This window comes from Ceratotherium simum, chromosome 10, assembly GCF_057802395.1.
Source record: "Ceratotherium simum simum isolate JZ-2026a chromosome 10, ASM5780239v1, whole genome shotgun sequence".
Taxonomy (NCBI): Eukaryota; Metazoa; Chordata; class Mammalia; order Perissodactyla; family Rhinocerotidae; genus Ceratotherium; species Ceratotherium simum.
Window position 1 is genome coordinate 53,129,780 of NC_141909.1, and position 25,128 is coordinate 53,154,907.

Here is a 25,128-nt window from a genome sequence, read left to right on the forward strand (position 1 = left end):
CTAAGTCTGTTAAGCATAAATAACTATGATTTGCTAAGTTCTGCTTTTAGAACCGACAATTGAAAAAACATATAATGTAATGATGTATCAAAATTATAAAAAGCACTAAACTACCAACTGTTTTTCATCAAATTAACTTCTGGAATATTTGAGCATACAGTCCAGTTTCCTGTTCTTTAGAAACTTGTATCTACAGCCTTCAGCTTTCTTTATATTCTCATACATTCACCAGGCAAACAGGCCTGTTTAATAAGGTCAAACCAAGGCACTTTCAAATAAAAGTATACTGCAATTTAATACTGATGGTGTTCTTCTCCCACAGAAGTGTCTTGTTTTCAGCTACAAATATTCCCAGTTTGGAGAAGACACCAAGAACAGACTTTTAAAAGGCTTGTCAGCACTAACAATGTGATATCTCCTTTTCAACACCCCTCTCCCTATCCCTGCCCAAGGGAGTTCTTCGAAGCAATTTTGAAAAGAGTATGAATTGATGTAAGAGAAAATGATCAAGGTGGTGGCAACCAGACATTAATGGTGTCAGTTTCTTTAGACTACTACATTTATAACCACAGACTATAACTGAAAACAGGAAATATGTTCTAATCTGGTGCCTTCAAACTGTGATTTTTATAAAGAACCAACCAATCAAACCAATATAGTATCATAAAACAGAATAATTATTTTAAAAGATATAAATACTTTTTAACTATGAAAAGTTAAAATCTCAACAGTTTTTATGTAACAAGGTAATTCTACAATTTATTCAAAACTCTATCTGAATTATTTTTTTAAGGGGGAGGGGAGGAATATCTTATCAGATATCAAATCTATAAAGTGATACTAATGAAAACAATGTGATATTGGCACAATACAAAAACAGTTAAATGGAATAAAATACACTAGCCAAGTTCAAAATTGAAGTCTGTACATATGGTAATTTAGTATATAACAAAGGTGGCAGTCAGTGTGGAATCATAAAACATTCAATAAACGGTGAAGGGCTAACATCTCCATTTGTGGGAGGGGAGAATCATCACATCTTTATACCTCATATCCTACAAAAATAGATTTCATATGGACTGAGGAGTTAAACATATAAAACATACTAGAAGAAAATATAAAGAGAATAGTTAATAATTGTAGGGATAAAGAAAGATTCCTAAGCAAAAACCAAAAAAAAAAAAAAAAAATCGGTAAATTTTATGACAGAAATATTTAAAATTTCTGTAGGGCACAAGATATCACATTGTTAAAAGATAGTACCAGACTGGGACAAAATATCTGGATTATGCATCACAAAAAGAGAGTTAATCATTAACTGTATAATGAATTAGTTAGAGGACAATGACAGTGATGTAATATCCATAATATATAAAGGTCTCCTACTGGGCAAAAGGATACTAATAAGTAATTGAAAGAAAATTCAAATGAATGATAAATAAAATTAACAAACAATCCAACAACCTCACTATTAATAGTCAAGAAAATGAAATTAAAATAGTAAAACGTAATTTTCACCCAAAAGACTGAACAAAAAGAAAAAGAAGATTTCTGTTTCTGATGGTTTTGGAAATATACTGTTAGTGGTAGCAGAAACTGACACAGCCTTTTTGAAGAATGATTTGGTAGTATGGCTACGGCTTTTAGTAAATTCAGTAACTGTACTTTTAGAAATGCCAACAGAAATAATCATACAAGTGTACAAAGATATACCATATAATAATATATATACACACCCACACAAAAATGCAATAACGAAATGATCATGCTCAGTAAATACTAGCTATGTGCCAGGCATATTTCTAAGAGCTTTATATATATCAACTTATTTAATCTTCACAACAACCCTACAATATAGAGTCTATTATCATTCCCATTTTGCAGATAAGGAAACCAAAGCACAGAGAAGTTAAGTAACTTGTCCAAAGTCACAAAGGTAATAAGTAGTAGAGTGAGGATTCAAACCCCGGTGCTTTGACTCCAACTTCTAAGCCCTTACCCACTCTAGGCCAACTGCCTCCCAAATGAGGATGTTCATTGCAATATTGTTTACAATAGCAAAATACCAGTAATAGCCAATTGTCCATGTAAAATAAATTACATCTACTGGTAAAATAAATTATGACCCATCCACCATATGGAAAAATAAATAATCTAGAGCCAGCATATATACATACAAATATTTATAATAATATTAAGTGAAAATAAACAAGTCACAAAAAAGGTTCAGCATACTTTCACTTGTATTTTGAAAACACCCTCTATATGTAGGTTTATACGTATGTATATTGTTCTTTTGTTTAGGCCTTTGTCTAAAAAATTATACATCAAATAGTCAATATTGCTATCTTCCAAGGAGAATAGGATTAGGGAGAGAGGGTAAAGAGAGACTTTCACTATTTATATTTTCATATTAGCTGATTCCTTTTATAATTGGTATGTTATTACTTTTATATTAAAAATAAATTTAACAAGCAAACAAGGAAGTAGAGCCAGAGGTTAGATAAGACCCTAATAAGACTGACACTACTGGATCTACCCTCTGTGAATCAGTTAAGTTTGGAATGCTCATGGCCATAGACTGAAGAACTCTTAAAACTGACCAATTGTTCCAAACATTTTGACACTGATTATACTACAGTAAGATTGGCATACACCATTGCAAGAGTATTCAACATCATTAAACTGCTTGGGTTCATATTGCAGCTCCACTATTTACTAGCTGTACGATTTCGGGCAAGTCACTCGATCTATGTCTCAATTTCCTCAACATAAAATGGGGATAATAGTATTTGCCTCAGATGTTTAATATTTGTAAAGTTCTTATAATAATACTTGTACAAAACTAATATATATTCATTGTTAGATAAAAATAAATAACTTAAGAAAATACATATATGTGCATTTGGATGTTAAGCTAAGAGTACCATCTCCTTATCCTAAGACATTAAAAACCTCTCCAAGATTAACTAAGTGCATCATACCTAGTAACACTAAGTAGTGTCTTGTAAAACTTTTTTTAAAGCTATATAGATATATACATGACTATCATACCATAACGTAAAATATATTTCTCATGATCAAAAGAGTGTCAGAGCCACTGCACTAGAGCATACCAGTGAGCGGCTTAGAGCTCTGTCCTCTGCGGCCACATGCTGAGAACAAACCTCACCACATCAAGCCTAGGATCTTCCATCTACCAGGGCTGCACAGTAAACACACTGTTTTCAAACCTTAACATATACAGAAACATCCTGTTTTACAACAAATACAAAACACCTTCTCCTAAAATATCTTTTCTATTGTCTTTAGATTAAACCCATACAACTATTAATATAACTTTAATTAGGACCAAACAATACTCTTACTCACACTTTCATCCCTACCCAAAGCTCATCCTGATTTTAAGGCACTTTAATCCAAATTCTCATCTTTTGTAGGTTTACTTATAAATTTTTTCATTCTGTCACTTCAATCGACAATACAAAGAGCTAAGAAATTACAATGCTCTGCCAAAAGTAAGAATCGATTTTATTATTTATAGTATTTATGTTTATAGAATAAAAGCATGATATATTACAATTGGCCTATTAAAGTTAGGTATTTGGGATTAGGCTTATTTCAACATATAAATCAACTTTATTAGACATATTTTAAATATACTCCTCCTCAAAATGAGTCTCTCTAACATAATTTCTCTCACATCATGTCTTACATTCCCAAATAACCTGTTTAAAATGAAGTAAATTAAAAATAATAATAAATAAATAAAATGAAGTAAATTATAAAGTCCCAAGAACCCCTAGCCTCCCTCTCTAAAAGGGCGGTGGTGGGGGGAGGTGTAGAATTAACTTAGATCCTTTTCTCAGTATCTCTTGGATCTAGAATATGAATTCTAGAAACAGTAATTGGCACATCTCATATAAATTAAGTGAAAGCCAATTTAGAAATTCTTCAGCTCAATCCCCTCATTCAACAGATGATGAAATCTAGATGTAGAGAAGTTAAGTAACTTCCTCACAGTCACGTGCTTTGGACTAAAATGATGTATGGTTACGGGACTGCTAACATCTTTTCCTCCGCTTGAAGAAATAGCCCAAGATTATAAATATTAATTAGCCACATACATTAAAACTATATAATTGCAAGCAACTATTACAGTCACCAGTCCCATGCCATAAAAAATTTACATCTTATTATATGTCCTCTAATTTCTCACAGTACTTTGAAATAATTACTTAAGGTATTTACTGTTAAGTGTCATTTTACAGAAAAACAAGCTAACCCCAAAAGTATTACCTCGTTACCATATCAAAGCTAAGGATAAAATTCTTTCTTAATGAATTAACTAGTACTTAACACACAAGATCACATTATCTCCAAATTTTTAATAGCTAAATTTTTACATTAATAAAGTTTCTCCTACTGTCTTTTAAAGTAAATAATTTTCTGATACAAACAGAAAAAACATAATAATAAATTTATTAAAATCCAATTTTCCCTGAGTCTCATACCTGTTGTTCATCCTCCATGACGTTACTAGCAAATTCAAATACTAGGTCGTTCTGTTGGACAACAGCAGCCATAATAAAGCATTCCCCTTAGATCCACATGAGAAAAACTCCAAACAGGTTCAAGTATCAGGCAGCAGAGTCCAGTGACCAATTTGGGTAAAAAACCCTCAGCTAAGTCTGTGAAGTTACTGTATACCCAGGTTTTCTTTAGGAAAGGTGCTTCAAATTTTCTTGGTTCACTGATATCGTACTCGAACGGAGGCAATTTTTCTGAAATTTTTCTTTTCTAGAATTTCTTGGCCTGAAAAACATAAAGCTTAAGTTAGTTATAAAAAAGCAATCATATCCATTTAGAATACAATAGTTGATACTGAAGGCAGTGTCTCTGAAGTATTTTTTCATTAATGTTTTTAAACAAAGTCAACATTAATAATGAATACAAGCTTTTTTTTTAAAGTTAGATATATATTTTCTCTGAAGATTTCATTCCTGCTAAGATAAGAGCACCTCTCATTACTGAAAGTGAAGCCATTCTCCCCCTCCCCCCAGTTAAACTACAAAGTACCGATTATTAAAAAAAAAAAAATCTACCCAGCCATAACTAGATTTGTAATCGCAATAAATAACATATAAACAATTTCCTTCTTTCCACTAACCCAGCAAACCACATACATAGGAAATGCTACTCTCTGAGTAATTTCATCATGTATATTCTTGCCTTAATAGAAACATTCAGAGAGTATCCCTGTTAGGCCTAATACATATATAAGGATTCAAAAATCTGTCTAATACATTTGAAATTTAGTAATTACTATTTTAAGAGTTTTTTAAAATTAGCAGAAATTAAAGCCTACTCTTTCTGTTCTTTAAAAAGGTTTCTTATAAGTAGAATGCTTTACCATGCTTAAGCCTGTCTTCAGTGGCTTCTTTTTTAATGCACTGAAATGTATCCTTATCTCTAGCACAGGCTTGCAAGCAACAGGAAGGAAACAGCACTTGACCACGTCATGGCAAATTAGAACATGCAAAGAACTGCACTTTACAATAGTAGAAAAACAGAAACGCAACTTAAGAGTGAAAACAATTTCACAGTGGAGGGAGAAAAGTTTAAAAAGTGCCTGCCAAAGATGTTTGCCTATTTAAAAAAAAAAAAAGAAAAGCTACCACTACTAACAAAAGTAAAAGGAAAAATTTGAGTTTATCACAATTTTATTAAAAATTGTATCATATGGTTATGGCCATAAATGTGACATGAAAAGACAAGGACTATAAAAATAATCACATTAAACAACATCTAGTTCTTTGAAATAGCATTTACAATTTTAATTTCAAAGAGACAAGTTCAGGAATGAAGCTGAGCTGGTAGTCAGTTTCCCTGAAAACTTAAATCTAGCTAGTATGTGTTAGCCAAATCACATACTCGATTTCCTAATTTCAGTAAAGCCAATTCCCTATATATTCTGGACTCAGGGGGTCATCATGGATGACTGAGATTTCCCTAACTGGAAATCAAAATAAAATAAGGGTTAAGAATTCAATTCAGGTGATATTTCTACTCACTATACTAAATTCTAACGCAGCAGTTTCCCACACCCACTCCACGCCTTTTAATAACGAGCTAACTCCAATGCTGGGAAAACATTTTTATTTTTAGCACATTCAGATAGTTTTTGAGCAATGCTCCATATCTAGAGGGGGAAAAATGCTCTGACCTAAATTGATCACAGACATATAAATATGAGACATAAGTTTGGCCTTGGACAAATGTCACTTATCTTTTCCCTTAAATTATTACCCAACTTAATTCTACTATACCAGGCTTGCCTTCTTATGGTCCTCTACACAAACTACATTCATTTTTGCCTCTCTTCTCAAATTCTATTATTCCCCATTCCCGAAATACCTCTCCCACTTCTCAGCACCCATTCACATCTTTTCCATTCTTTAACGCTCAACCCAAGTCCTGTTTCTTTCACAAAGCCTCCCAAACTCTAGGCCTCGGCCCATATGGATGACTCCCTTTAGAAATACAGCACTGATTGCCCATACCAAGTTAGTACTAACTGTACATTGTCTCACATTTAAAATTATGTTCCCCTAATTCAACTGAATAAATGTTTGAGTGTCTATTACTTGCAAAGCAATGTGCCAGACACCAAGATAATTAGAGCAAAACCTCTCTCCATAAATAATCATTGTCTAAAATTTCTTCTGTACCCACCAAACCCACATAGGTGCCCATGGTAATAATAAAAAGGATTATATTGATGACAGATATTGTTTTAAAAATCTATCATTAGGTATTTAAGCTATTTCTACAGATATTCTTTATAAAGAATGACTGTAGTACTTTTGATAAAAAGAAAACCATTATCTTAAACTTGAAAAACCACAGTAGGAAAGTGCAACCAGAATCAAGAGATGTTTCCTGATACAAAAGTTTCTCTGTAACAGGTTAGATTCCAAAAGACTATTGCAAAATCCATTTGTTCATAAATACAAAGTGACACTGTACCGATGACCAATGTGAACACATTTATGTAAAGTTTCACTTTCTTTTCCATTCTGATCATGTACCTTTTCTTATTAGCACTTTCACATTGCTATTGTGCTTTAATAAATGTTTTTCAAAAATCTCAAAAATAAGGACAAGCAATCAACATACCTACACTTACAGTACACGGTAACAACCAACAATAATAAACCAAAACTGAAATGACTGCCCATGATCACTGAGCCATTCATAAGGATAGAAAGAGACACCTTTACTCTGGTGGGTAGCTTTTGTTCATTTCTATACAGAAGTACACAAACTGAAAATGTGTAGGTAAAGAAAAGCTTTTGACGTTTTTTTTGTTTGTTTTTTTTTTGTTTTGTTTTGTTTTTTTTAAAAAACCATTTTATTTGTTTTTGTTTTGAAAGATTTTTTATTTTATTTATTTTTCCCCCCCAAAGCCCCAGTAGATAGTTGTATGTCATAGCTGCACATCCTTCTAGTTGCTGTTTGTGGGACACGGCCTCAGCATGGCCGGAGAAGCGGTGCGTCGGTGCACGCCCGGGATCCGAACCGGGGCCACCAGCAGTGGAGCGCATGCACTTAACCGCTAAGCCACAGGGCCGGCCCGCTTTTGACGTTTTTTATTGGCTTGATTAGGCCTTTGATCCTCTGTCTTCTTTCACTCTTTCCCACTCCTTCCTCTTATCTCAGTAGTTATACAGCCTATGGCACCAAGGTGGGTCTTGGGAAGAAATTTATGATTCCTAATCCAGAGGTATCACCTATATATATTAGAGATACTTAAATAACAAAGCCCCATTGTATTAAAATTTGTTCAGTAATAGATGAGACTGAACATCTAGATTAATGATTCAATTTTTCATGAGCACATGTGAGTCCCTGTGCCCAAGGTCTCACAGTCTGAAAGCATAAAAGAACTACAACTAGAATTCTCATCTCCTAAATCACGACTTTGTCCATGACTACAATATACAGCCTTGCCTCTAAATCTACCCAAATTCTTTAGGCTGCAATAGCTTAGAACACACATTTCTAAGTAAATACATACATCAAATTGGAAAAAAAACAAATCTCCATCTCTAGTTCATAGTTCAGCTCCTGATCTCCAAATCCAGTCACTAAACTAGATAAATCCATGGCAGTGCCCCTCAAAGTCAATGTATCTAAAACACGTCCCAAACTGAACTTACCATTTTATTCCTCAAATTTGCTCTAGTATGGAAAAAACACGGATACTCGGATTGAGAAGAAAAAAGGCCCCTGCCTTAACCCTAATAAATTACGAAGTCTTCAGTAAATTTAAAACTTGTTGAAATTTACTAACCATTAGCTATATATATTATATTCAGGAACACTCTGCTGCATTAATAGTTCTCAAATATATTTCATTTTCAAAGTGCTGCTTAGTCTTTATAAAATGACAAGAAAAAAGATAAGCAAAAACTGTTTAACACAAAGACATAAACAGTTAATTTATTTGCACAGTTCTGAGAGGTCATCTAGTCGGGCATCCACCAAATAATAAAAACTCCCCAAACTGGCTCTCACGTCTTTCACCTGGGTCAGAGCCATATTCTTATTCTTCAAGGAGACATGCCACAGAATGGCTCAGCAATAAGGTTCCTAACCTCATACCACCACAATAAGCTTCAGATTTTTTTTCCCCCCAAAGCGCCAGTAGATAGTCGTACATCATAGTTGCACATCCTTCCAGTTGCTGTATGTGGGACGTGGCCCCAGCATGGCCGGAGAAGCGGTGCGTAGGTGCGCGCCCGGGATCCAAACCCGGGGCGCCAGTAGTGGAGCACGTGCACTTAACCGCTAAGCCACGGGGCTGGCCCTAAGCTTCAGGTTTAAGGTAAAATAGTAAAGCAAGCAAAATAGTTAAGACGACAGGCTCTGGAGTCAGACCACTTGGGTTTGAATCTTCTGCACTGTGACCCTGGACAAGTTACTTACTGAATGTCAGTCTCCTCTTTCTGTAAGATAGGTATAACCCAGTTTCCTCATTCTGTAAAAGGGTATAATAAGCAATGCCAAAATCTAGAGTTGTGAAGGTGAGATGCAAAACACATGTGCAGAACGCCTGGCACATAAATTTTACTCAATAAACATTAGCTTCATTATAGTCTAAGTACAGTACGAGAGATATGTAACAGGTGCATGCCAAGTAACTAATTATTCCTTTAAGTCTCATTTCCATACTCCCTGGAGTCTCCTTTACCACAGCTATTTGCTAGACTCCAACAAAGAACATCAAAGCCCACTATCAACAGAAGTATAATTCTATTCCAGTGCCTAAAAATGTGGCACCTATTTGATAAATCCAGCTGCTTCAAGGCTAGCACGTCAACCTGTCTGGCAAGCTTCCCTTAACACAGAGTTCCATTATGCTCCTGTTCTAAACAAAATTAATTTACTGATTATAAACACAAATCCCTCAGCCACATTATTGGCTACTACAACCAACTCAAAACAGTTAATTTTTGTTTAATTTATTATAAAAGATTTCAGGTATCATAAAAACATGATAGTCAAAATCAGTTTTTCATACCTCTCACACTTGCTTTCTTAATCACTGACCGAATGAAAATCTAAGTTTCCTTCAAAAGGGTTTTAGATACAAAGGTCTAAAAACCCATTAATTCATAATAATATATATTCTTTTTTTGTGTGAGGAAGATTAGCTCTGAGCTAACACCTGTTGCCAAGCCTCCTCTTTTTTCCGCTGAGGAAGACCGGCCCTGGCCTAACATCCGTGCCCATCCTCCTCTACTTTATGTGGGATGCAGCCACAGTATGGCTTGCCAAGTGGTGTGTCACTCCGTGCCCAGGATCCAAACCTGCAAACCCCAGGCTGCCCGAAGCGGAGCACACAAACTTAACTGCTACACCACCTGGCCGGCCCCCATAATAATATTTTTAAAAAATCATTGATACCCTTTGGAAGTTACTAGGCCACCAACTCATTACACTCAACATGAAAAATGACAAAGGGAACCAATCAAAAACATTTTATATTAGACAATTTTGGCCCAAAGAAGGTAAAATTACACCAGCTGAGAGCAATGGGGTGGTTGAATGACTACCTTGAACTAAAATGACTACCTTTAATGAAGTATTCAGACAGTGCTTGCATTCATGAACATATAAATGTTTATAGGATTGGGAGTATCTAAAGAATTGGAATTCTGTAGTAACCCCAGATGCCAAGTAGCTGAACAGAAAGTACTTTTACATGAAGTGGTAACCTAATAAATGGCCCCTCTCAACATAGAGACATGCCCATCATAAGAAAAGCAAGTATGTTTGAAAAAAATAGTACATTATAAGAATACAATAGAAATTAAAGATAGAATAAGAAAAGCAAGAGAAAAGAAAAGCTATGAAAATTAGAAATGAGAAGCAAGCAATAAATCCACAGACTGTATTCACTGGAATTCTTGTGTAATACACCGAAGTTAGGCCTTTTCACTTGTTTTCTAATACGGTAAAATGCTTTATATTAGCTCCCAGCAGAAATGAAAATAATAAATCAGTGGAATCCAGATAAATTCTGCACAATCTTCCAAGGGCCTGCCCTTTTTCAATCTAAAAAGTGTGGAATCACAAGGTTTTAGAGCTAAAAAAGATCTAAGGATTACCTAGGACAATGAAGGTTCACTGAATAGCTACAGAATTTGGGCCTAGAGCAATCTGACTTGTCCAAGGTCACACACACAGTTAGTGGCAAAGCAAGCAAGAGAGGCCCAGATTCCCAGCCCAATTCTCTACTCATGCCCCACATCTACATTCATAGGACTTCATTAGTATTTTTCTTTAGCAAAATATCTGGAAAAATAAAAAATCCCTCACACAAATATGTGCAGCAAAGGTACTATTCCTTGCAACCTCTTGATACCTGTTAAATCATATTCAATCATATATATATATACATGATTGAAAATACATATATTATTTTTTTGGTGAGGAAGATTTGCCCTGAGCTAAGATCTATTGGCAATCTTCCTCTTTTTTTTCTTTTTTCACTTGAGGAAGATTAGCCCTGAGCTAACATCTGTGCCAATATTCCTCTATTTTGTATGTGGGATCCTCCAAAGCACAGCTGATGAGTGGAGTAGATCTGCGCCCTGGATCTGAACCGGAGAACCTGAGCCGCCCAAGCGGACAGAGCATGTGCAACTTGAGCCACTTGGCCATGGGACTGGCTCCCTCAATCATATTTTTACCTGGAACAACTGAAGAAGAGGAGTTTGTACATTTTTCTATTATTGCTTTAAATCTTAAAGTTTTACTATTATTGTTCTTTCTCAACATAATCTCAAGATGGTGTATTATATCACACCATCTGGCTTTATCTTCACTCAGCCTAAAAAGTGGAAAAGGAAACATGAGATAAGCCTTTTTATAAAGCTACCACAAACTAATAACTCACTAAAATACTTTAAAATAAACTTTTACCGACATTTTTCTTGCTAGTTCTTTGAATACACTATTACTATCACTTACATTTTAAAAAATATGCATATGGAAAAAACAATAAAGAAACATAGCAAAATGCAGTTACAGTTAAGTAACCAGATTTGAACTTTCCCACACAAGGGTCAAGTCAGTCTCTCAGTTCCTACTGAAAAAGAAAGGAAAAAAAAAAAAGACACCAATTGTTAATAAAAATAAATCTCACTATATAGCCCTCTCTAAATCATGTACTCTATACACAAAATAGAAAAGGAAAAAAATACAAGTTAATGTCACAAGAGGAACAAACCATTCCTCACCATGTTCAGGGTTCCCATAATTTAATTCAAAAAGAAAATGTTTCTGTACCCCAACCTTTTAATTTATTTTAATTTTTTAAAATTTTTTTCCCCCCAAAGCCCCAGTAGATAGTTGTATGTCATAGTTGCACATCCTTCTAGTTGCTGTATGTGGGACGTGGCCTTAGCATGGCCGGAGAAGTGGTGCGTTGGTGCACGCCCAGGATCCGAACCCGGGCTGCCAGCAGCGGAGCGCGCGCACTTAACCGCTAAGCCACGGGGCCGGCCCCAACCTTTTAATTTAAATTATTTCAAATATTCAGGGAATCCAAGAAAATTCAGAAAAAGTTTAAAAGTACATGTTCTTGGAATACATACACATACCATATATATTACTGACAATATCTTTTAGATAGCTGTCCTGTGCTAGGCATCTTTCATTGCATGTGAGGGAGAGGCAAGGGGAAGGGAAGTACCTAGAACTTTTTCAAAAGCATAGTTTTATTTTTGTGTGAATGAAGCACAAATTGATGTTTTTTGTCTAGAAAGTCTCTGAGTCAGGCTTCTGGTGACATATGCAAAACTGATGCAGGCCTTGGAAACCTGAATAAGCTCACCTTAGCTTCAACCAAGTTAGGGTAAAAAAAACCCGCAAAGTCAATATGATCAAGCCGAACAGGCTGACTTCTCTACGCTTTCGCCTTTTTGCTGACACCCAGATGAACAGTTCCAGGACTCTGAGAGCAGGCTGCAATTACTCACTACCCAGACCTGAAATTCCAGTTCTTTCACATTGTTCTCCACTTTCCATCATTGGCCACTTGGGCCTTACCCAGTGTCCAATTACACTCAGGCAGCATTTATAGCACCTTGCAAAACAGCCAAACAGATCACATACCTAGACCTGTCCATACCTGTGGTCTGAAGATTAACCCTTTTTCTGAGCATGTTCTGAAAACAAGAGAATTTAAAACCAAAGAGAAATATCCAACAGTAATCAGATACTGTTTTAACTTTAATCATGAAAAAAGTGTAACTTCTTTCCTTTCTCAGAAAGGCTGAAAGTGCTAATTGTCAAAATGTCATTAATTGGTGCTTATTATGCAAATAAACTGACTGAAGGAACTTTCTTTCCTCCGGCACCCAAAATCTGAACTCTGACAAAAACACACCTATCCAGGGAACACAAACACAGTCAAGTGTGCTTATCAGCAAAACCTGTTAGGGCAGTTAAAAAAAATTCCTCTCTATAACAAACAAGAATCCACTTGCAAGGAAATTCTGTTTCATTTCTATGGTTGTTTATACTCCTGGTTAATATTTTCATCTTCTTAGAAGATATACTCTAGTGCAACGGTTCCCCCATCTGAGAACCCAGCAGATTCCCATCAGTAACAGTCTTTCACTCTGGCCCAAATTGAAAGAGAAAAGCTAGGGATGCGTTGTTTAAAAGTCCCCCAGGAGCTTTTGCTACGTGACAGCCTCCCCCCACCTCCAACTCCCACATTGCACAACACTCTTCTAGAAGAAACTGTATTCTGTCATAAGAAGTTTCATTCTTTTTTTTTTTTAATTTTTATTTATTTATTCATTTTCCCCCAAAGCCCCAGTAGATAGTTGTATGTCATAGCTGCACATCCTTCTAGTTGCTGTATGTGGGACGCGGCCTCAGCAGGGCCAGAGAAGCAGTGCGTTGGTGCGCACCCGGGATCCGAATCCAGGCGGCCAGCAGCGGAGCACGCGCACTTAACCGCTAAGCCACGGGACAGGCCCAGAAGTTCCATTCTTATAAACAGACACACCATCAGCTGAAAGCAAAATTTAAAGGTCATACAGACAGCTTAATGGCCATGGATTGCATTATTAGATGAGTGAGAGCTGCTCCACGTATTCAACTGATGGGTCCTTACTACCTTTACTCTAGCTTCCCTTGCGGTTCTTCACCCTGCAACAGGAGTAATTTACCAAAAATGAAAATAGGATCAACTTATTTCTCTATTTAAAACTAATCACTGGCTTTCACTACCTATAGGAAAAACTTCAAGTCCATTAACAGGGCTTTTCATGATGCCACAAAAGGTATGAGAAAGATGTGGCCAGTCAGATTTGTAAAACAGAACACCTGAACACCTGGACTGGAAGAGTGAATGGGAATATTCCATGGATCAAGCTTTAAAGCACACCTCTGGGGAGCTTAAAGCACACCTCTGGGGGGCTCGCCTGGTGGCGCAGTGGTTAAGTGTGCGTGCTCCGCTGTGGCAGCCTGGGGTTCACGGATTCGGATCCCAGGAGTGCACCCATGCACCGCTCGTCAAGCCATGCTGTGGCAGCGTCCCATATAAAGGAGAGGAAGATGGCTAAAGGATGTTAGCCCAGTGCCAATCTTCCTCACACACAAAAAAAAGGTACACCTCTATCACTGTTTTACTACTCTTCACTCCCATCTCAAAAATAGGTATCCTAGCTTTTTTTTTTTTTTAAAGATTTTATTTATTTTATTTTTTTTCCCCCCAAAGCCCCAGTAGACAGTTGTATGTCATAGTTGCACATCCCTCTAGTTGATGTATGTGGGACTCGGCCTCAGCATGGCCGGAGAAGCGGTGCGTCGGTGCACGCCTGGGATCTGAACCCGGGCCGCCAGCAGCGGAGCGTGCGCACTTAACTGCTAAGCCACGGGGCCGGCCCATATCCTAGCATTTCTATATTTTATAGTTCCTCGTGGCCCCTACCTCATTCCAGTATTAAAGAAGCCAAAGTCGGCCCTGCCCCAGTCCTACCTAGAACCCTGTATGTACTACCCTTTCCCAAACTTCTCGCTGTGCTCACTGCCAGGCTCAATCTAGATCTCTCCACCTATTCTTGAATGATCACAGTCTTTGATACTTGTGGCATTTTAGAGTCCTCTTCCAAATCACAATGGGATCAGACTTAAGGATCTAAAATCCAAAGATGCAAAACATTTTCACCAACAAGTGTGATGGACTTGAAGATTCCTTGTGCACAAAACTCCCTGCTTCCCATGTATGAGAAGACCCCTTAATGCCCTACTGTTTTCATAGCATGTCCCTTTTCTTCTTTAAATAATAGAAAACTATTTTAAATAGGTTTGGATATAATCAAACAATGCTGGCACTCCATGTCAAGATCCTTAAAATGGGATTCTTCCTAAAACTGTCATCAAAACTGTCCGGCATTTACCTGAGATTCTAAACTCAATGGCACCAAAAAACTGGAAGCAGCAAAACCACAAGATGAGAGATGAGAAAGTAAAAGGACATGGGCTTAGTACTGTAACATAATATACTTAAAATATAGCTACGAAATATTTATAAAATTACATACGTAACTTGATATTTTCCTATTGTACAAATCTTAGCTAGAAGCAAACTTGAAATAGTAGCCATAAGTATTATAAAGATTTATAATACAGAAGTTAAAATTTCAAGCCTTCCATTTCCATAATATAATTTCTCAATTTTTAAACCATTTGAATCCATTCCACTTACTGTCAACTAAAGTACATCAATGAACGTTGCTTTAGGTTTGTTCCAATAGAAAACAGTTTATTATGCTTATCTGATGTATATCCAGAGCTAATCAAAAGATCCCACACATTCATTTTCTTTTTTTTTTTCCCCCCCCAAAGCCCCAGTAGGTAGTTGTATGTCATGGTTGCACATCCTTCTAGTTGCTGTACGTGGGACGCGGCCTCAGCATGGCCGGAGAAGCGGTGTGTTGGTGCGCGCCCGGGATCCGAACCCGGGTCACCAGTAGCGGAGCACGCACACTTAACCGCTAAGCCACGGGGCCAGACCCATTCATTTTCAAAAGAAACTACGCTTCTACAGATTGACTTGGTGGTAAAAAGTTGATGAATATTTACTGAACTTTCCCTAAGCTCAGTACTGTGGTAAATACAAAGAAATGATGCATGGCCTTGTTCCCATGAAGCTTACAATCTAATTCAGGAAACAAGACCAAGAGAGACAACAACTGAACACCAAAAGGTAGTATTTAATTAAATACTAATAAAGCTGGTCAGTACCACAGCATTTCAGAAGAGGGGATGGTCAAACAGGTCAAGGAAACACTTCACAGACAACGAAGGACCTAGCCTCAACCTTAAAAGGCAGGATGCGGAGAGACTATAGGGAAAGGAAAGGACAGTAAAATATAGAGTGTGCGCGCTTGTGCATGCGTGTGTGTATGAATGCTAAGACACAGAAGAATGCAGAGAATCAAAACTGACCAAAGAAAGTTTGGAGATAGTTAACAGCTTGACAAGAGCTAAGAGTTGACAATGGGAAATAGTAGGAAACGTGGTTAAATAAGCAAAGCAAAACCAAATTACGGAGAGTCTTGCAAGTCAGGTTGTGGAATTTAGGCATGATTTGGGAAGAAGTGGCAAGTTGCTGGAGACTTTCAAATTGGGTTGCAACAGAGCGCAGTCCCTATGATTACAAAGCCCAATGCAAGTCACATACGTGGGATCTGCTAACTACCATCCCAAAATGATGAGGACAGCTTAAACAAACATTCCATAGCTGGATTGCTACACTGATAGCTTCCAGCCACCAATGTGTATACTGCCCTCCTTAAATTCTTCATTCATTACTTATAATAGAGATTCTCAACAATGGTTTTTAAGCTGCCCAGGGTATGGGAAAATTATTTAAAACAAACAAAAATCACTTAGCTAATTCGCTTCAAGTTTTTGTTCTTTGCCTAAAGATTGGAAGAGGGGAGAAACAGGAAAGTAAGATTTTCAAAAAGATATGACTCATTACCACATAACCTTTCTTACAAGTTATTCAATTGAACATCAAAACTGCCATACATATATCCATTTGGATACTAGTGAAACTTCAAAATACATAAACTAGTTGCAGCTGAAGATGCTTTTATCTTGTCATTTAGTATTAAATATTTTGAATAGATGATGCTGATTTAGTTACTCAATGAAGAAAGATGTGATATCCATGACAAATGCAAGTTTCTTAGTCAATCCATCGAGACTGCTATCACTAACATTCAAGGAATCTTTTTCTTCTTCCAGGGTGATGTTTAGAAGAGAGATGCTCCTGTGAAAATGTCTAGTTGATCAAGTGAGGCTGCATTACACTTGGTTTTTTATTAGAGGTATTTTCTGCTTTATGGCTATGCCTTACTCTTGGAAAGTTCAAGAATTCAAAGTTGCCTTAGTAGATGTAACAGGCACTTAGAGTTTTAAAAATACTTTAGCATAAAGACACATCTGATTGTATAATAGCACAACAAGGTTCATTATCATTTGTGAGTAATATCTGATGTCTAACAAGTGCTTTACAATTTACAAAGCAAAATGCATATAACTACTTAATTCTTAAACATTTCTAACAACCACTGATGTTTTTGCATAGATACAAAAAAAACCATGACACATCCTCAAGAAAGAGATAACAAATTAGAAAGTAAATATGTAGAAGAAATAGCTACCATTTTACATGTGCCAAGTCCTATGCTAAGTACTTTATCTGTCATTATAATCTTCATATCAATAATATCCACCTCACTTTATATATATGGAGACACAAGGATTGAGAGAGCCAACCAAATAAGGGCAAGAACTTGGGCATGGTCACCACCATACTCCCATATCTTACACAGATGGTCCATGATAAATATTTGTAAAAGGGATACTCGAGGTGTTCAGTGAGTTTGAGCACATGTCTGACTTCAGCTCATGCTCATTCATTTAGTCATCCATTCCACAAATATCCACTGAGTACTTCCAATATGCCAGACCCTGTTCTAGGGGCTAAGAATACAGCAGTGAACAAAACAGATCAAAACTTCTGCCTTCAAGGGGCTTCTAATCTAGTGATCTTAATCTCATTGAATGTTCCCTCTCAAAATATTATGCATTAAAAACCTGAGATTGTCAGCTAATACAGGCTGTTTTACAACCCATGAATAGAAACTTCTGCCACTCTCCTTCCGTGTCTATCTCCCATTACCTCCCATCTCCGACAACTGGACACAGAAAATGTGACCTCTCCTACTCTAAATGGAGAGTAAGAGTTATGGGAGAAATTTTTTACCTTTTAGACTGCAAGAACCTAAGGAGAGGGGAAGGAAAAATCTGGGGGGAAAAGAGATACAGCTATTTTAAATGGATATTTAAATATCTATTATAAATAGATACAATCCAAAGGCAGACTTTTTCTAGGCAAAGTTGATAAACCTAGAGGTAACCTCAGGGCCTCTATTTCGCTTTAATTTTTAATTTGACTTTGAATGAATTGAAATTTAACAACAACAATAAAGTTTATTGGGATTAAAAACAAGCAACCCCTTTATAAATATAAACGCTTCAAGGAAGAAGAGAAAATTCTCCTTGTACTGTCTTTTCCTACATACCAGGTGGCCTTCAGAAATCATATTAGTACTATTTATATTCTTTTATTTATTTATTTAACAAGCACTCACTAGGTATCTATCTGCCAGGCACTGGTGGGTGAGGGAGAAGAACAGGAAAGAGACAAGTCGCTAAGACACAGGCTTTCCCAATGGACAATCACAGTCTATCAGCTAAGGCAAATGCTAATCACAACAATATTCACGATATAGCAGAAGTGGATAGAAAGATTATTCTCCCATGTTATTCAGCAGTTATTTACTATGTCCCATTTCTTAAGATTATAAGCTACTTGAGAGCATATAAATTTTTTCTATATGTTCTTTAGTAACTAACATAATTTAAAAAAATATTAAGAGTACATTATGTTGCGGGGCTGGCCCCACGGCTTAGCGGTTAAGTGCGCGCGCTCCGCTACTGGCGGCCCAGGTTTGGATCCTGGGTGCGCACCGACGCACCACTTCTCCGGCCATGCTGAGGCCACGTCCCACGTACAGTAACTAGAAGGATGTGCAACTATGACATACAACTATCTACTGGGGCTTTGGGGAAAAAGAGGAGGAGGATTGGCAGTGGATGTTAGCTCAGAGCGGGTCTTCCTCAGCAAACAAAAGAGGAGGATTAGCACAGATGTTAGCTCAGGGCTGATCTTCCTCACAAAAAAAAAAAAAGAGTACATTATGTTGAAAGCGAAATTAGGCCACAAGGTCAAAGGACATTTTGTTTTGTTAATAAAAAATATTTACTTACTAAAATTCTTCATTAAAATGGTAAAAGATTAGCATTTTCATATGTCTCTTCTAGCATTTTATAGAATTTTACATGATGTACTCACTTGCCAGAACCAAGTGGTGGTAGGCTAGGCTTCACCAACTATCCTCAAATTGACATAGATAAGTGTACTTTCTGATTCAAACACAGAAATACAACAATAAATGGCACAAAAATGGGAAATCCCACATGTAAAAGGCCACTCAACAATCCAATGAACTATTTTCCACACGTCTAGCCTAAATCAGGTTTTACTAAGCAAAAGAACTACTTAGTTGGTTCTTTTGAAACTCCTTAAAAAGGAAATTCATATAGTTTTATAATTTTTCCTTCAATCCTTAAAAAGCAGATTTGAATCCTTAGATTTGACTTTATTTTTTATTTGATCATTTAAATTTGATTTTTTTTTTATTTTGTGAGGAAGATCAGCCCTGTGCTAACATCTGCCAATCCTCCTCTTTTTTTGCTGAGGAAGACCGGCCCTGGGCTAACATCCGTGCCCATCCTCCTCCGCTTTATATGGGACGCTGCCACAGCATGGCCTGCCAAGCAGTGTATCGGTGTGTGCCCGGGATCCGAACCGGTGAACCACGGGCCGCCGCAGCGGATCACACACACCCAACCGCTTGCGCCACCAGGCCAGCCCCTAAATTTGATTTTTAAAAATAAGGTAATAACCTATATCAATTTTTAGCTGGAAAAACTGTTAATACATGAATTTTTTAAACACATTCCTAGAATAGGCAGGTCTAAACTAAAGTCCTACCTGCAAAAAAATCTTGCTCTGTTGATAATAAGACTGCAATTTACAAGCCAAAAATCAGTGAGGTACATAAGACTTAGAGACAAGAACAGAAAATAATATAGGGAGAAGCAAGAAGTGGTAAAGGAATTATTCCTTCCATTCAGTGGAGAAATTAGAACTACAAGGAGGAGTTAGACATTTTCTCCAGACTAATCTAAAGACAAAAGTAAAAAATTTTTGATGCTCTAAGATAATTAATGTATTCTCAGCTAGATTTTTTAGTGGACCACTTTTAACTAGTATGGAAACACTAATAATTTCACTAAGATACTTGATTTCTACAAATAGCAAAAACAGTGAGAGGGCAGAAGTAGGAAAGAAATCTTATAATGAAATTATTTCTTACAAATAAACCATAAAGGAATACTGTAAAAAGAGCCACATTATAGTTCTTGAATCACCTTGTTGATTCTAGAATGAAAAAAAGGAATATCAGGCATGTTTATTCCTCCAACAAGTATTTATAAAATCTACTATATGCTAGGTACTGGGTATACAAAAGTAAAAAAGTAATTCACTTCCAAAAGAAAAAAAATACGTGAACAGATAACTACAGAACAACGTAAATAAATAAGCTAACCAAGTGAGGAGGGAATAGAAAGAAAGATAAATACCTGTGAGAACCTGAGAAAAATTCACAAGGAAGTGATATGTGGGCCATTTCTTTAGGGATAAATAGCATCTATTTTTTTCAAAGTAGAGAGAATGCGGTGGGGGCGGGGGGACAACAACGACATTCCAGGTAGAATGAGCAAAGGTAAAACTAAAAGCTTAAATCACTGGATAATAGATGAAATAGTAATTTAATGAAAACAAACTTTTTCCTAAAAGGACACAGGATCTAGCATCAGAATACCTGCATTCAAATCCTAGTTCTGCTGTTTTCTAACTATAATTTCTAACTATACTGGATAAGTCCACCTCTATGACCTTCCTTTCATCATCTTAAAGTTGTACCACAAAATGCTTTAACGGGTTTAAAGAAGCTTGATATACCAAAATACAAAAATAAATGCTTAAATACTAAAATTTCAAGATCAAAGTATTAGCTTATCATTTCATATTGAATGTATACCATATATACAAATGTGAATGCCAATCTTTTATGGCCTACACAAATTTCACAGAAGTAAATACATTTTTAATTATGTAAAAGTTATATTTTCTATATCAAACATCTAATTGTAATCCATACAATTCATATAACACAAAACAAGCCTACAACATACCTAGAATCAACAAGCGACAAAGTTCAATGAAACAAGCTTTACACTTAACTGGTTTCCCTAATGGGAAATTAAAGCAGCAAGTGTACATCTGTGTCTCTGTTCCTCTCATCGTGGTTTAACTGACAGGAAGCAGAAAACAAGATATGGCATACAAACGTCAAGTATTTCCTGCCTTCACTGCTACATCTTTATGTCTTGTTTTATAAATAGTCCAATAGTTTATGTAAAAGTGTATCAAAGTATGGTGTCAGAAACATAATGTATGAATGGTCAAGAGTGTTTATGAAAACAGAGCAAATAAAGAGGTATTCTGAGTTTGGGATCTAAGTTCATTAGGCACGCAAAGACTCATTATTATAGTTTTCTGAAAAAATATTCTTAGGAGTAAATACCTTACAAATTAAGACTTGAAAACCACAATGACTGAGTAAAAAATCAAATGTCTAAACAATAGAACAAGCCATCAAAGTATTTTACCCAACTGGTTAGATAAGTAATACTTGACCACCTAGATATATGACCCCCTCCTCACCTCTGCCCTTACCTCTCAAAAAAGATAGGTACCACCACCAAAAAAAAAAAAATTAACCTTCAAGCAATTGACTCAAAACAAATCCGGATGGATAGCTTGCCTCTTTGATCTTTGGTCATTTTTACCATGGTTTCCTGTCAGCATTTCTTCCAGATTATAATTTGTGACCCTTCAAACAAACTCTCTCTACTCCCTTGCCCACTTTCCCTATATATCCAAACTTTGGCTCACATTATTTACTCACTTATGTTTGACTATCAGCTATACACAAACCAAATAAAACTTTATTCTCAACAAGTGAACTCTTACTTTAAGTCATTTTAAGTAAACTTCTAATTAATTACAACTAAAACAGGTGTTCACTTTTCAAGATGCCTAGCTGCCTCCCAAACTAATAATTTTTAAGAATCACTTCAATTTATCACTCATGCATCATATTCTATAAAAATCTGGGCACAATGCAGCCATCTTCTCCATTCATACTGGTCAATTCTCACCTAAGCTATAACCTACCACAACTACAATTTTACCAGGCTTTCTCTAGATCAATGTCCAAAACAACTCAATACTGCACATAAGCCCATCTTGAGCTTCCTGTGACATCTCTTTTTTAAACGGAACTTAATATACACCTAACAATCAGCTTTAAGCATGGCACCATGCTTCTAAAGTAAGTAACATTTCTTAAATGAGTGGCTTGGAAAACAATTCCACCATTTTTACCCAGTATTTTTCAATAGAAGGATCTAGTTCATTCTTTTCAAGAGTGTAAGAGTTATTATTACCTTCCTAGCCTATCTTTAGCATATTCCTGCTCTTCCCTGTAAATGTTTTACCTCAATTGTCCCCAATATCTAGGACTAAGTGTTCCCTGCACCCCGAAGGAAGCATCCATTTCCTTACACATTAGCTCCCCTCCCACAGCCTCTGGCTCTGATGCTTGGTCAAATCACCCTAAATGGTGGGAAATCTCAGAGACCCTAGTGTCTACCACCTTCTAACAATCAAATATGCTAACAATGGTGTGCAAATATTTTATTCTGCCAAGGGCAGATGAGTATTACACCTTCCTTTTGGTTTATTCCCAAGACTAACACGTTGTAAATTATCCTATAACAACACACAAGTTTGTCTCTGAGCAATAGATCAAAAGATCAAATACAACATTCACACCATTAAACATTTTTGAATAAAATGACTTACACAACAACTCTTCTGTTTCTAAATACAAACTGTTTCAAACTCTCAAACTAAAACACATAACATTAGTTCTAATTAATTAGTCTAATTTAAATCTAAAATCTTCAAATTATTTTTCTTTATGCTTTAATACGTAACTATGTGTATTTTGTGTGGTATATTTTAAACTTTATATAAATAGTTATCACACTGTATATATTCTTCTAGCATACTTTAACAAGTTTCTCGAAGATATAAAAGTTTGAATAAACACAAAGGTAATTTTGGAAAGGAATTTTAAACATTAAACATTCTCTAGAACTTAGTGCTTAGAAAAATATTATTACTAAAGACAAGTCATGATTATTAGGCTTCCATTACAACAAAGAGAAATATCTAAGATGCACAAAGCAGCCTATCTTCAATGATGTCTCTCACAAAAAGTGTTCTGACCTTCTGCAGACCATAGATAGTTTGTTCACCTTACGGATGCCATGTGTGAAGATCTTAAAAGAAGCCTGGGGGTATAACCCCAAGAGCCCCTTTTTAACTTGCCTAAAAGGTGCAGGCTACACCACCACCACTGATACACTGATGGTTCCATCAGCATGAATACGTTCTAAACTGCCATGAGAAAATCTCTGGCTAGGTTTGTTTTAGAAACTCACTTCTTTAATTCACTCTGAAGCTAAATAATATACAGCACATCAGAGTTCTCTCAATTAAAAAGAAGAATACAGCAGGAAAATGTAAATCAGAAAATGCCTAATGAGGAATTGAATCTACAGGAAGAAGTTAATTTGAAGGCATATTTCACCTATTACTATAAAACATATAAAAATGATTGATAGCACTGCCAATTCCTTTACTGTGAAAATTAAACTCAGAGTTCCTGCACAGAAATCCCTTAGACTGGAAGAGAAGCCAGTAACTGCCTTCTTCTGCCTTTTAATTTCCCTTTTCTTAATCACCAAGTCACCAACTAAATGGAAATACTGAGGCTCAGAATAGACCTTTCACTTTCTTTGAGAAATGTTGATTTCCTCATTAGAGAGGCACCAAAAATAAAAAATACTGTATAATAAGCTTATATTTAACATAAACTTTAATAAAATCATATTTCTATCACATAATTGTGTGGAAGTGCCATCACTTATTTAACCAATCCCTATTTCTGGATATTGGATTATTTCCAATGTTGCACTGTTACAGAGATTCTCAAAATGTAATCCTTAGACCCACAGAGGATCCCGAAACCCTTTCAGGGAGTTTATGAGGTCAAAACAATTTTCAAGAGGGTAAGAGTGTAAAGAGTACTACTAAGGTACTATTTGCCTTTTTTCACCATGTTGACATTTGCACTGATGGTGTAAAAGAACAGGTGGATGAAACTTCTAGTGCCTTAGCACAAATCAAGGCTGTGTCACCAAACCATACTAGTCATTGCATTCTTTACCATTAGACACTCACATTAAAAAAAAAAAAGGCAGTTTCACGTAAGAATGTCCTTGATAAAGACTAAAACCTATTTCTTTTCTTAAATCTCAACTATTACATACATGTCTTTTTCATATTGAGTGATAAAATGGGAAGTATGCATAAAGTACTTCTGTCGAATACTAAAATAGAACGGTTGTCTTGTGGAAAAGCACTAAAGCTATTATTGTTTGAGTTGTGAGCTAAATTAGCTGCTTTTTTCATGGAATGACATTTTTACTTGAAACAACTACTTATTATTCAGAATTGGATATCTGGCAGATATTTTCCCAAAAATGAATAAAGTGTGCCCATCACTTCAAGGAAAACAACTAACAGCATTTGTCACCAACGATAAAATACGAGCTTTCAACTGAAAATCAGAATTTTGGAAAACCACTCTCCCCTCCATTGAGCTTGTTAGCTTTCTAATACTTAAAAGATTTTTCTGATAAGATTGGTGTGATATTAAAAAATATGATTTTAAAAAATATTATGTCACTATCTGGAATACTCAAAATGACCAATTAATGACATTACAAAATCTTGCTTAGGTAAAAGATTAATTCATTCAAAGTGCAAGGCAGACAAATGGATTTTAACATTACAGAGGACAAAAGTTCGTTGATAGGGTTTCAGAGTGCCTTTGCACTAATCTTTAGGGAATGAGCATTTGTTAAGTTTTGTATAATATCAAAGAAGAAATGCACAGTTATCTGAAGTGGCTATTAAAATACACCTCCCTTTTCCAACTAGATATCTGTGAGAGACCAAATTTTCTTCACATTCTTCAACCAAAGCAACATATCGCAACAGATTTAACGCAGAAGCAGATATGAAAATCTAGCTGTCTTCCGTTAAGCCAAAGATAAAAAAGTTTTACACTCCTCTCAATACAACTTTTGTTTTGGAAAACATAGTTGTCTTTTATAAAAATAATTATGTTAACA

The 25,128-nt window shown here is 36.0% G+C and overlaps 1 protein-coding gene across 5 annotated transcripts in view; it reads right to left on the reverse strand.

The window, feature by feature from the left end:
* The window catches only part of ELF1 (E74 like ETS transcription factor 1), a 111,258-nt gene that overhangs the window by 46,539 nt on the left and 39,591 nt on the right, over positions 1-25,128 (reverse strand). For 4 of the 5 annotated variants that reach the window (XM_087436009.1, XM_087436008.1, XM_087436006.1 and 1 more), the window contains exon 2: positions 4,515-4,815. In XM_087436009.1, coding sequence (XP_087292135.1) covers positions 4,515-4,586 — 72 coding nt within the window. In that variant the 5' untranslated portion in view covers positions 4,587-4,815. Of the gene's footprint in view, positions 1-4,514; positions 4,816-5,413; positions 5,432-25,128 lie in introns of those variants that run through there. The other variant, XM_014789945.2, reaches the window with a different exon arrangement.